This window comes from Triturus cristatus, chromosome 1_1 (assembly GCF_964204655.1).
Source record: "Triturus cristatus chromosome 1_1, aTriCri1.1, whole genome shotgun sequence".
In the NCBI taxonomy this organism is placed as follows: Eukaryota; Metazoa; Chordata; class Amphibia; order Caudata; family Salamandridae; genus Triturus; species Triturus cristatus.
In genome coordinates this window covers 122,126,176-122,140,324 of record NC_140579.1, presented here as the reverse complement: position 1 = coordinate 122,140,324, position 14,149 = coordinate 122,126,176, and the positions used below count along the sequence as shown (strand labels likewise).

Sequence of the window (14,149 nt, the reverse complement as noted above, 5' to 3'; positions counted from 1 at the left end):
TGTGGTCGGGGGGCAGGGAGAGGGCGTCACTGTTTGTTTTTGGGTGAGGACCTGGTGTTTCCGTAACCACGTCCTCTGCCCTTGGTGCTGGAGCCACGATATCCACCTCTGCTGGTTTTATCGTAGGTACTCTGTGTGCCTCCTTTAGTGTATTGCTGCTGTGACCCCTGGCCTCTAGCTGCTCCTCTATTCCCGGGGCGACGAAAGGAGCCACTACGAAACTGCTGCGTCTGCAGAGCCCCCATTGATTTTGCAGTGTCAGTGTCTTTTTTAATTTTCTCCAGGGTAGTGTCAACGTCAGGGCCGAATAAGTAGTCGGGGTTGACTGGTTGATTTAAGATGTTGTTCTGAATCTCCGGCTTGAAGCCTGAGATTTTCAACCATGCGTGTCGTCTCAACATGACGCTTGTATTGATTGCCCTTGCCGCTGTGTCGGCAGCATCCAGGGCGCACTTGATGGATGCATTGGTTAGGAGTTGTCCCTCTCTGATGAGGAGCTCCGCTGCCTCTTTGTATTCATCTGGCAAATGTTTGAGTAGTGTTTCTAGTGTGTCGTAGTGGGAACGATCATAACGGGCCTGGAGTGCCTGTGTGTTGGCAATGCGCCAGATGTTTGCTGCTTGAGCTGCAATCCTTTTGCCTGATGTCTCCAGCACTTTGGACTCCTTGTCTGGGGAGGAGCATCACCTGTTGTTTGCGAATGGGCTCGTTTGCGAGCGTTAGCAACTACCATGGAGTCCAAAGGTAACTGACCCCTAATGTACATAGGGTCTCCGGGTGCAGGCTTGTATTTTTTTTCAATCCTGGGGTTTAGCACCCGTGCCCTGGTTGTTTCCTTAAAAATGTCCTTTGCAGGTTTGAGAACTCCTTTCAACATGGGCGGAGTTTTGACAGTTCTTTCGGAAGAAGCGAAAGTGTCCACCAAGATGTCTTCTTCAATAGTGTCAGAATGGAGTTCTACTCCATGATTGGCAGCAGCCCGTTCTATGAGGGCATTGAAGGCAGCAGTGTCCTCTGTGGGAGACGTCTTTGTGCTGTAAAGCTGCGTGTCATGGGTGTCTGGCGCGGTACCCTGGTCTGTAGGGTCATCCCATGCCTGATCTGGGTCTTGCAGATGCTCATCAGGATCGACATCCCCAGGGTAGGTGGTATCATCTCCCATATAGTCCTCTACTGCGTCTGTCTCTGAAGGCGTAGGAGAAAAGGACTGGGGATCTTGATAGGAGGGTTGTAAGCGTTCATGAAGAACTGGTTCCGACCCCGCTGGCAATTTGTGCTTGAGAGGTATTCTGTAGGAGTCCAAGCCCCTCTCTGGCGTGATCTTCCGCTTGTGGAGCATCAGTTTACCAGTGTTGGCGTCGATGAATTGTGGCTGTGAAGGCTCAGAATCTGTGTGTCCAGTAGACGGGGACTGTGTCTGGCGGACACGTGTTCGGATCTCGAACATCTTCGGCGCCGTGGACGGCGGCAAGCCAAAAGTGATGTTGGTTGGCGCCGAGGGTGCCTTTGGAGCCTTGTGCGTGTCGGGGCCCGACATGGATCGGAGGGCTGCCCGTTCCCTGATGCGTTGCAAAGACGCCACGACTTGTTGGATGGAGAACACGGAAGGCTCTTTGGAACCGGTCGGCACCTTGGAGGTAGGCGTCGACTGCTTTGGAGCCATAGTGTCATCGATCCGAAGAGAGGTATCGACGGTCGTTGGAGTCGACGACTTGGCGTGTGCCGCTGTCTTCGACGTCGACGCAGATGGGTCGGCCATTTTGACTTTGGTGGTCGGGGCCGACGGTTTCGGTGCCAGAGGCCGAGGCGCTTTGGGGGGTCCGAGGGCCTTTTTCTTCGGGTCGGCACCGATATCCGCTGCAGTGAGTTTGGCGCCGAAATCCCTTTTACTGCGTTCGGGGCCGACGGCCTTGGCTGGCGTCGAAGGCGTGGAGGGCTTCGAGGCCTTCGAGCCGATTACAGTCAGTTTCACTTTTGGTTTCGGTGGAACTGGTGCGACGATTGGTTTCGGTTTCGTGGAAGGGAACTCAGTCGTTTTTGTTAACAATGGCTCGTGCGGGATGTTCGAGGCCGGGCCGGAAGGCGGGGCCGAAGAACTTTGAGACGGATCTCGGGTAAGGCCTGGAGGCGATCCCTCGACCTGAGCCTTATGATGACGCACTTTGTCGGCCTCCGTATCGACGGGTGGGCCTGGCTCTTCGCCAGAGTTATCTTCTTCGGCCCCAAAGGCCTCATCGTAGTCTCCTACCTTGTCGATGACTTCTTCCCTTTGAAAAAGCACCTCATCGTCGTCTTCCGATCGGGAATCGTGTTCGGAAGCGGGGCTGGAGTCTACTTCTTCCACGCTCTCGGCTTCCTCGTCTTCGGTGCTGAAGATGTTGGCTGGGGCAGGCGCCGATTGCTGCGCTTCTAATCTCGCCGCCCGTCGATTCCGGAGAGTCTTCTTCGATCGGAATCAGGCACAGGCCATACATTTCAACTCATCGTGATCCGGTGAGAGACATTTGTTGCATACCGGGTGGACGTCGATGTGTGGGTATTTTGCGTGGCATAAAGGACACCGTTTGAATGGAGTCCTCGATTCCATCGTCGATGGAAGTTCGATGGTCGGACCAAATGGATCCGAAAGGCTCTAAAGTAGTAAAGAAACTAGTCGATACCGAACGGGAACAGTACCGACGAAAAGTAAAGGCCTTTTGGCCTTAGACTGAATTTTCCTAACTTGAGCTAAGATAAGCACATCCGAACCCAATGGCGGAAAAAAACAATCTAAGGATGGAGAGGATGCCCATGCGCACTGTGGTCCAGGGGAGGAGTCACCTATCTCGTGATACTTCGAAGACTCTTCCAGGACAACAACGTGCAAACATCCGGACCCAACACTAGGCGGCGATCTATGCACAGATATGAATTCAGCAGCCCACATGCCTCGAACTTTTTCGGCACCGAGGGTAGGCTGGCTCGAGCCCGAGCTGCTTGAAGGCTTGATGGGCTTCTTAACCGGGACCGGAAGCGAGGTATGGGAAGCAGTCTTTTGGTGCATACCTAGGCCCGAAGGCGTGACCGAAGCCTTTTTCAATGGCGTGGAGGGGGGTTTAGGGTTGGGGTCGACGTCTGCACTCACGTCCCTCTGTGCAAGAGTGATGTCCTCGACGTCGGAGTCGTCAGCTTCGGAGGCGCTGACGAGGCCTTCTTCGGTGTGCTGTTGTTCCGGAACATCGACGACTTCTTCAAAGATGTTGTCGGGGATCGAAGTCGATGAGTGAGCCATTGCTCTCCTTGCTCGTTGGTCCCGTATCGTCTTCTTCGATCTGAAGGAGGTGCAAGCTGGACAGTCCCTTGCCTCGTGTTCTGGGGAGAGGCAGAGGTTGCACAACTCATGGAGATCGGTGTGGGGAAACTTCGACCCACATCGAGAACACTTCTTATATGGCGTCCTTTCCATCAGCCAGGACCTGAGCCCAGGTAGGCCTGAAGGCCTTCGTCGATGACCGGAATCGAAGACTTAGATTGTTGAGAGTCGCGTTGAGTGTGGAGAACGCGATCGAGACAATACTGTCGAAGGGGGGAGGATTGCGCGCCGAACAGGAAAACTGAAACGGTTCCGAACTGGAGCGTGAAGAACACATCCGAGCCCGATGGCGGAAAAAAACAATCTGAGGATGGAGCTGAAGCCCATTCGCAATATGATCCAAAGGAGGAGTCACATACCTCGTGACTTCCAAAGACTTTCCAAGAGAAAATCAACTGCAACATCCAGGCCCAACACCAGATGGCGATCTATGCACGGTGTGTAATCTGCAGCTCATATGCCTCGAACATCCTATTTCAGACTCTAAAAGTCTGGGACACTTGGCCAGGGTTGAAAAGTCTGGGGAGTGACACTGACCTGTGTTGTCTTCCTTCTCCTTTGCTTTCTCTTTCAAGCTGTCAAGGCCTTGATAAAGGTTTTTACCCAGAAAAGGAAGGTCTCCTGTATGCTTCCACTGTCCATGCTCTGTGAGGATGATGATGATATGGAAGTCTTGCAAGACCGCGAGGAAGGAAACTGTCAGGAAGTGTTTCATTTGAAGAGTATTGAACTATGGTAAAGATGCTTTGGGCTGTCCTTGGGGCAGCGTTATGAGGCAGAAATGGGAACCCCTGTTAATGCCTCTTGTAATGCTTAAATAATGTAACCGCTCTGATACCCTACAGGGTCATGCTCGCGCTATATAAAACTTTATAAATAAATAAACCCTTAACCTGCGAGAGTTAATGGAGTTTTCTAAATAACGGAGCCTCCGCCTCGCAGCTGAGGTCAGGGGTCATGTCGGGTAGCTGGAGGCGCCTGTCTAGGTACTTACTACTTGCATCCACCTTGCTAGAGCACAAATTCCTAGGGACATGTCACTAATTCTAGAAGTTTCTAAAGTTGGGTCTACATGTCTGTACTGCCTTTACTCTGGGAGCACCTCTGCTTGGCAGATGCGGGGTGACCCGTCACATTGTTTGTGATCACAGCATCTTTTATAAATGTCCAGGGAACAGGCCAGAAAAGGTACTGATGGGACCAGCACAATACAGTCCCCAGGAAACCAGACAGTTGATGTATGTAAGAAAACTGTCATAAATTGTACACATGGAACCAGGCAGGTATTTACAAATGGACCCAGGCACATACTCTTCGCATGGAACCAACATCGAGGACTTTGTATGTGAAATACATAATTTTTATCATGTTTTTTGAATTTGGAAACAGGTGCATGTTCTTATAAACTTGTTCCTCGGTGACTTCTTTGAGGACCAGAGAGGATAGAGATGGGGTTCAGCTCCACATCACTGGCCACATGAGGTCACTGTGGTGATACTGACCACTTTGTTGCCAGTTCATGGAGGGTGAGGGGTCTTACCTGTCTTATACTGGTCCTTGAAAGACGTGATGAACTCATGAGCGTTGGCGTCTCTGGCCACCTTCTCGACAGCATCCATGGGCTGGAGCCCTAACCCGTAACAGATGTTCTCCTGCAGAGAGCGGGCAAAGAGCACCGGCTCCTGGCTCACCAGCGCCACCTGCAGAACAGACAAGGTAGCACATGGGCATATAGTGCTAACTCTCTAGCATTACCTGCCGAAGAGACAAGGTAACACATGGACGACCAGTGCTAACTCTCTAGCGCCACCTGCAGAAGAGACAAGGTGACACATGTACACAGTGCTAACTCTCTAGCGCCATCTGCTGAAGAGACAAGGTAAAACATGAACACACAGCGCTAACTCAACCAGCGCCACCTGCAGAAGAGACAAGGAAACACATGGACACACAGTGCTAAGTCTCTGGCGCCACCTGCAGAAGAAAAAGGTAACACATAGGCACATAGTGCTAACTCTCTAGAGTCACCTGCAGCAGAGACAAGGTGACACATGGGCACAAAGTGCTAACTCTCTAGCGCTACCTGCAGAAGAGACACAGACACATGGACACACTATAACGGCGTACCATTGCCACCTGCAGAAGAGACAAGGACACACTATAATGACTCAACAGTGCCACCTGCAGGAAGGGACTGAGCACTTATGGGGATGCAAACCTAACTCTGCAAGATCCGCTCCAATAAGGGACAGGGTGGCACATGGGCACATAAACCTGGCTCTAGGCCACCTGCTACAGTAAGGGACAGAGTCAGACATGGGCATGTAATCCCGGCTCTGTGACACCTGCTACATTAAGGGACAGGAGGAGACACAGGCACATAATCCTGGCTCTATACCACCTTTAACAGTAAGGGGACAGGGTGACACATGGGCACCTAATGCCGGCTGTACACTACCTGCTACAGTAAGGGGCAGGGTAACAGACGGGCACATAATTCCGACCCTATACCACCTGCTACAAAAAAGGACAGGGTGATATAGGGGCATATAATCCCGACCCTATACCACCTGCTACAGTAAAGGGCAGGGTGACACATGGCCATATAATCCCGACTCTATACCACTTGCTATAGTAAGGGACAGGGTGACACACAGGCACATAATCCAGGCTCTATATCACTTGCCACAGTATAGCACTGGGTGACACACGGGCACATAATACCGACTTTGTACCGCATGCTGCAGTAAGGGACAGGGTGAGACAGGGGCACATAATACCAACTCTGTACTACCTGCTACAGCAAAGGACAGGGTGCCACACGGATGCACAATACTGGCTCTAAATCACCTTCTACAGTAAGAGACTGGGTAATAAGGGTACATAATCCCAGCTTTATATCACCGGCTACAGTAAAGGGACAGGGTGACAAATGAAAAAATAATACTGGCTCTATTCCAGTGCTTAATTTGAGCCAGTTGTTTCCGGTGCTCCGCACTGCACTTAAGGGCCAACACTGGAACTTATAACAGCCTGTCAGATGCTGATAATCAAAGGTAAAGTGCCTTTGCTCCTCCTTTTAACAATACATATGGTATTGAATATGCTACTTACCAGTATGCATCTGTTCTTGGCATGTAGGGCTGCTGACATTCATATCTGTGCATAGATCGCCGCCTAGTGTTGGGTCCGGATGTTTGCACGTTGTTGTCCTGGAAGAGTCTTCGAAGTATCCTTGGATAGGTGACTCCTCCCCTGGACTACATTGCGCATGGGCATCCTCTCCATCCTCAGATTGTTTTTCGCCATTGTGGCAGTGATGGAGTAGATACAGAAAGTGATGACCATGCTTACAGTAATTCTGAGAGCTGCAGCTGCTACAGGCGCCGGGGAGGAGGGAGGGCGATATGAATGTCAGCAGCCCTACATGCCAAGAACAGATGCATACTGGTAAGTAGCATATTCAGTTCGAGGCATGTGGGCTGCTGAATTCATATCTGTGCATAGAATACATAGCAGTGCCCTCTATTAGCGGCGGCTACCAGTGCCAGCTGCAGTGGTCTGAAAAAGAGTTTTGAGAACAGCCTGTCCTACAGCTGCCTGCTGTTTTGATTGCACATCTACACAATAGTGTTTGGTAAATGTATGTGTAGTGGGCCAGGTGGCTGCTCTACATATATCATGCAGGGGAATGTTTCCTAGGAAAGCCATGGAGGCCCCTAACTTACGTGTTGAGTGGGCTCGTGGGGGAATCGTTAATGTGCGTTTAGCCTTTTGATAGCAAATTTGAATACATTTAACGATCCATCTGGCTATACCTGCTTTGGAGATAGCGTTACCTTTGTGGTGTTGCGCAAAGGCAACGAAAAGTTGTTTTGTCTTCCTAAAGATCTTAGTCCTGTCGATATAATACATGAGGGCTCTCTTCACATCTAGTGTATGGAGTGCTCTTTCTGCGATAGTTTGTGGGTTTTGAAAGAAAACAGGCAGTTCAATAGTCTGATTCATGTGGAACTGCGATACCACCTTGAGCATGAATTTGGGGTTGGTACGTAGTACGACCCTGTTGGCGTGAACCTGTATAAATGGCTCTTGAACAGTTAGTGCCTGGAGTTCACTAACTCTTCTTAAAGAGGTGATCGCTACTAGGAATGCTACTTTCCAGGTAAGAAATTGAAGCTCGCATGAGTGTAGAGGTTCAAAGGGTGGACCCATCAGGCGTGTGAGGACCAAGTTGAGGTTCCACATTGGAGCCGGTGGGTGGCTTGGTGGAATGACTCGTTTGAGTCCCTCCAAGAATGCTTTGATGGCAGGCACTCTGAATAGAGAGAGGTGCTGTCTAGTCTGCAGATAGGCTGATATTGCGGTCAAATGGACACGTATAGAGGTGTACGCCAGATTGCATCGGTATAGGTGTAAGAGGTAACAAATTATGTTTTGTATGGATGCGTCTAGCGGGTTAATGTCATTATTAGTACAATAAATGACGAACCTTTTCCATTTGGCTGCATAGCAAGCTCTGGTAGTGGGTCTCCTGGCCTCCTTAATGATGTCCATACAGTCAGGTGGCAGGTTTAGGTAGCCAAACTCTAGGACTTCAGGAGCCAGATCGCCAGGTTCAGCTGTTGCGGATCTGGGTGCTGAATCTCTCCATGGTTCTGCGTCAAATGCGCGGGTTTGATCCGCAGCCTTTGATGCGGCACCACGGAAAGTTCGAGAAAGGTGGTGTACCACGGCTGGCGTGCCCACGTTGGAGCAACCAGGACGAGTGTCAGTGAGTGTTGTCTGAGTTTGCGTGCCACCAGCGGTATCAGTGGTGCTGGGGGAAAAGCGTACGCAAATCTGCTGGACCAGTTCATCCATATCGCATTGCCCTGCGACTGCGGATGTGGGAACCTGGCGGCAAAGCTTTGGCATTTTGCGTTTTCGCTTGTGGCGAATAGGTCTATCTCTGGATGACCCCACTGCTGGAAGTACGGTTGGAGTACTGATGGGTGTAACTCCCACTCGTGCATCTGGTGGCTGTGTCTGCTGAGCAGATCCGCCATCTGGTTGTCCTTGCCGGGGAGGTGTTCTGCCATGAGGAACATGTTCCTCTGAATGGCCCACTTCCACATGCTCTGAGCCAGATGAGACAACTGTGGAGAGTGTGTTCCTCCCTGCTTCTGTATGTAGTACATGGCGGTCATGTTGTCCGTCCGGATCAACACGACTTTGTTGCACAAGTGTACTTTGAATGCTTTCATAGCCAGGAAGATTGCCATCAGTTCTAGAAGGTTGATGTGCATCTTCTTTTGTTGTGTTGTCCATAGTCCCTGCACTGTGTAGTGGAGTACATGAGCTCCCCATCCCTGGAGAGACGCGTCCGCTGTCAGTATTATTTGTGGAACAGGCTCTTGGAACGGTCGGCCCTTGCAAAGGTTTTGTGGATTCCACCAATGCAGAGAGTTGTATGCCCGACCGCTCACCAACACTAGGTCTTTCAGCTGTCCTTGAGCCTGATTCCACTGACGTGCTAAGCACTCCTGAAGCGGGCGCATATGTAGTCTCGCGTGTGGGACTATGAAAATGCAGGAGGCCATCATGCCTATCAACTGCATGAACACTCGCGCAGGAAGGGAGTGTTGGGGTTTGAACTTGGAAATCAGCATTTGCATGCTGTTGATCCTCACTAAATTTGGCTGAGCTGTGGCCGCCAGAGTGTCTATAGTCGCACCTAGGTACTGTTGTACGTGTGCGGGCTGGAGATGGGATTTTTGGTAATTTAGTGAGAATCCCAGACTGTGAAGGAGGTGAATGGTGCGGGACATGTGGCTGGCACATTGCTGGGCTGACTTTGCTTGAACAAGCCAGTCGTCCAGGTAAGGGTAGAAGTGTATGTGCTGCCTCCGTAGATGTGCCGCCACAGTAGCTAGGCACTTTGTGAAAACCCTGGGTGCTGTTGTCACGCCGAAGGGAAGGACTTTCAATTGGTAGTGCTGCCCCTGAACAGTGAACCTGAGGTATTTTTTGTGTGAGGGGTGAATGGGTATGTGGAAATACGCATCCTTGAGGTCCAGTGTGGCCAGGAAGTCTCCCTGTTTGAGCAGCGGGAGGACTTGCTGTAAAGAGAGAATGTAGCGGTTCAGGGGTCTCAGGTCTAATATAGGTCTGAGTGACCCGTCCTTTTTTGGTATTTGTGAGAAGTTGGCCTGGTATATGCTGTTCACTAGTTCTAGTGACCACCTTGTACCATGCCAAGCAACCCTTATGGTGTGGTTGTAAGTCAACCTTTTCGGACTAGCTGCCCTAGTGGTAGCGTAGGCTAAGCAGTCTTTGAGGCTAAACTCGTGAAGCGTGTTAAGCCAGCTGTTTTACCAAATGTAACCCCCTTTTATACCAATGAAAGGACACCACACAGATATATATTCAAAATATATATGTATTTATTCCTCAAAGTAACCCCTAGTCTCTTTATGAGCACAGGAGCACAAATCGTCAAACAAGATTACAGTAGAATACACAGAAGTTGCACTTTATATGGATAGGCCCTGGTGGCCACTCAAACCATATACTAAAATAGTGGTATAAGTACCACGAACAGAAAAGGGAAAAGGCCTAGGGCCTCTAGAATCGCTGGGCCTACAAGGAGCTAACGTCAGTTAGTGACCAGGAGGTCCACGGGTGGCGTGTGCAGAGCAAATAGTCACACGCGTGCTCCCATAGGTTTCAATGGGTGCGTAAAAAGTACAAAGTTACTGCAAAGAGGATCTTCCGGATGGACTAGGAACTTAAGATTTGGAACACAGGCACTAGAGATGTATTACTACACATGGGCACCGGAGTACCAGCTTTACCTCACCCACAGGAAGCGGGTGCATAGGCCTCAAAGTGCGTCGGGTTTCTTCTATCTGTTCCGTGGGGCCTGTAGACAAAAGTGCTGCAGGCGGTCGGTCGGGAAGAGATGCAGTGGATCCAAGAGTGGATCGGAGATGTTGAAGACCTGTAAGCAGAGGGGACAGTGTTCACAGTCACTAGCCAGTGACCAGCGTGGCACCAGGTGGGTACCAGGCGATGTCGGGTGCAAACAGGTGATGAGGGGTAGCTTGTCTCCGCAGCCACGTGGTCCCTGAAGGTCGACGACGTCCAGGAGTCGGCTCACGAGCTGTCCCACGCAGGCTCTCGCTGTCGGCGGTGTCGGCGACTTGATCGAAGCAAACAAGCCTTGGCAAAAGCAATTGTAGGAGGATTCGGAAATCAGCTGTTGGTTCTGACCAGCAAGGTCAGAGGGATTGCTCCTTTGGAGGGGAGCAAGGGCCAGTCTGGAGCAACCAGACCAGCGGTGTTTGTCGTAGATTTCGTCGCCAAGATGGCCACTAGCCAGCGGGCCAGCAACCGGTTAGGCGCGTCGAGTGGCAAAATGCAGAAGGGCCCCACGCAGATCGTGGAGATGCTGGAGGGCTCACCTTTGGTGCAGATGCTGCTCGAGGGTTGGGCTTCTCAGGACCCAAAGCACAACTTGGAGGGAGCCTCGGTTGTTGCACTGGTCAGCTTGTCGTAGTCGTTTCAAGATGGCTGGCTCCACGTGTCTCGGTGCCTCCACGGGTCTCCTCTTTGCAGGGACTGTGGATCGGGCGGTGAGAGGTCTGGAGGTCCAGGTCTCGTCAGTCTCTGGGCTCGGGCTCCGGCGGGAGGCGGCGGCAAAGCAGACGTTGATTCGCTGGATGGTGCTTGCGTTAGCAAGGTGGTCACTCCCTGACCACAGGGGAGATTTTCTTCAGTCTTCTGTGCAGCAGAATGTCGAAGTTCCCGTCTTCTTCTTAGTTTCAAGTTGATTCCAGGATGTCTGAAGTCTTAGGACACAGCTCCTACCTTTAAGCGGATTCTAGGGGCCGGACTACCTGCTAGGTCCCTCCCTAAGGGTGGGACCAGGAAGGGGGGTGGTTACACCCCCAATCCTTTGTCCAGCTCGCCCCAGGCCCGGGACTGGTGTGCCCCAGGACCGGTTTGAACTGGCATATGCACCGAGGCTCCTTGTGAGCCACAGGCATGTCTGGTTTCTTTCAAGCCCTACCTGACCAATACACAAAATCCTGTCTGGGGTGGTGCACGCACCTCCCCTGGCAGGAAACCCTTTGTCCACACCTCCCAAGCTGGAAGGACTCCCAGCAGCAGGAGGGCAGACTTGTGTCTGTGGTGGCAGCATCCATTTTGTGGAGCTGAGGCTATGTCTGATTTTACCCGGGTTTCAGGTACTGTACATGTCGTGTCCCTCTAGAAGGGTGGAATGCTAACCCCGTCGCCAGAATTGGCGAGGGGTTAGTATTCCAATTCGTATGACACCTTACTCGACATGTTTTGATAAAGCCAAACCAAAGATAGCATTTAACCGCGAGGTTCATAATGCACTTAAGAGTATATGGTATGACGATATCTGGAAACAGCAGAAGGAAGTTGTTCCGACCACTGCAGACAGGCTCAGCTCATGCCAGAGCACCATCTCACATGGAACCAAGCACTCTGCCTTCAGGATTGTTAAGGCCTGCCATAGGAGTGACTTAGAGGTTACCAGGTGTCCCATTTAAGGTTAGGTATAGGTATACTACACCTAAGTAAGAGGTGATTACACCAACTTACCCCAGCTGAGTGATCAGCCAGTTGTGTCAGATTGTTAGGCCAAGCCTGGGGTGGCATAATACATGCTGCAGCCCTTGGCAGGCCTTGGGTACACCAATGCCCTGGGTACCTAGTGTACACTGGTACAGGGGCTGACAGGGTGATCCACTTCCAATTGGTTATGCACCTAGGGTGCATAGTTTTAATTTAGTAGAGAGAACAGCAGGCTGGGGGTCTGATTGGCAGGCCCACAGCCTCAATATGTCAAAAACCAGTGAAGCAAAAAGCAAAAATTTGGGGTGACCATAGGATAGCAGACCCTACTCTCCTACACAACCCCCCCCCAAACGCTGGGACATTAAACTAGCCTTGACCAGTCTCGTCTTCATGTCCTAAGTGGAAGTACCTGGAGAGACCATCTGCATTCCCATGGTCAGTACCTGGCCGGTGCTCCACTGTAAAGTCCATCCCCTGTAGGGAAATGGACCACCTAAGCAGTTTGGGGTTTTCACCCTTCATCTGATTTAGCCACAAGAGGGGCTTATGGTCGGTCTGAATCTTGAAGTGAGTGCCAAACAAGTATGGCCTCAGCTTCTTCAGGGCCCACACCACAGCAAAGGCCTCCCTCTCAATAGCTGACCAATTCTTCTCTCTGGGGGTCAACCTTCTGCTAATAAAAGCAATGGGTTGGTCTTGACCATCTACATTAAGTTGTGACAGCACAGCTCCCACACCCAACTCAGAAGCATCTGTTTGGACAATAAACTCTTTGGAGTAGTCAGGACTTTTCAGGATAGGTGCAGAGCACATGGCCTCCTTCAGGTCATCAAATGCCTTTTGACAGCTTACTGTCCACTGAACCTTTTTGGGCATCTTCTTGGATGTCAGATCATTAAGAGGAGTCACAATGGACCCATAGTTCTTAACAAACTTCCTGTAATACCCAGTCAAGCCCAAGAAAGCTCGAACTTGAGTCTGGGTGGTTGGAGGGGACCAGTCCTTGATGGACTGTATCTTACTCTCCAGTGGTTGAACTTGGCCCCCACCTACAAGGTGGCCCAAATACACAACCTTACTCTGCCCTATCTGGCACTTAGTAGCCTTGATAGTGAGGCCTGCCCTTTGCAGAGCCTCAAGAGCCTTCTTCAGGTGGATCAGGTGATCCTCCCAGGTGGAACTAAAGACAGCAATGTCATCAAGATATGCTGCGCAAAAGTCATCCAACCCAGTAAGGACTTGGTTCACCAGCCTTTGGAAGGTGGCAGGTGCATTCTTCAGACCAAAGGGCATCACCACAAACTGATAATGCCCACCTGGGGTTGAGAATGCTGTTTTGGCCTTAGACTCCTCAGCTAACCTGATTTGCCAATAGCCAGCTGTCAAGTCAAATGTGCTCAAAAACTTTGCAGAAGCTAGTTTGTCTATGAGCTCATCTGCCCTTGGAATAGGGTGTGCATCTGTCCTGGTGACAGCATTGAGTCCTCTGTAGTCCACACAGAACCTCATCTCTCTCTTGCCATCTTTGGTGTGAGGTTTGGGGACCAGAACCACTGGGCTAGCCCAGGGGCTCTCTGAGGGTTCAATGACACCTAATTCCAGCATTTTATGTACCTCAGCCTTTATACAGTCCCTGACGTGGTCAGGTTGTCTGTAAAGTTTGTTCTTTACAGGCAGACTGTCACCAGTGTCCACAACATGGGTACACCAGTCAGTTTGACTAGGTATCAAGGAAAACATATGTGAAAATGATTGTAGAACCTGTCTACATTCAGTCTGCTGATGGGCAGTGAGGTTGCCTCCAAGGGTCACTCCTTCAACTGAGCCATCTTCAGGGTTCTGAGACAACAGGTCTGGGAGAGGGTCACTCTCTTCCTCCTGTCCCTCATCTGTAGCCATGAGCAAGCCCATGTCTGCCCTGTCAACATATGCTTTAAGCCTGTTAACATGGAGTACCCTGTGGGGACTCCTGGGAGTTCCTAGGTCCACCAAGTAGGTGACCTCTCCCTTCTTTTCCAGGATTGTATGGGGTCCAGACCATTTGTCTTGGAGTGCTGCTGGGGCCACTGGCTCCAACACCCATACCTTCTGTCCTGGCTGATACTCAACCAAGACAGCCTTTTGGTCATGCCAAGCTTTCTGTAAGGCCTGGCTTGCCTCAAGGTTTTTAGATGCCTTCTCCATATACTCAGCCATCCTGGAGCG

General features: G+C 51.0%; 1 protein-coding gene across 2 annotated transcripts in view; it reads right to left on the bottom strand.

Moving 5' to 3' along the window:
* The window catches only part of LOC146869736 (antigen peptide transporter 1-like), a 194,397-nt gene that overhangs the window by 83,880 nt on the left and 96,368 nt on the right, over positions 1-14,149 (bottom strand). For both annotated transcript variants that reach the window (XM_085613821.1, XM_085613831.1), the window contains one exon: positions 4,893-5,052. In XM_085613821.1, the coding sequence (XP_085469947.1) occupies positions 4,893-5,052 (160 nt within the window). The remainder of the gene's footprint in view (positions 1-4,892; positions 5,053-14,149) is intronic.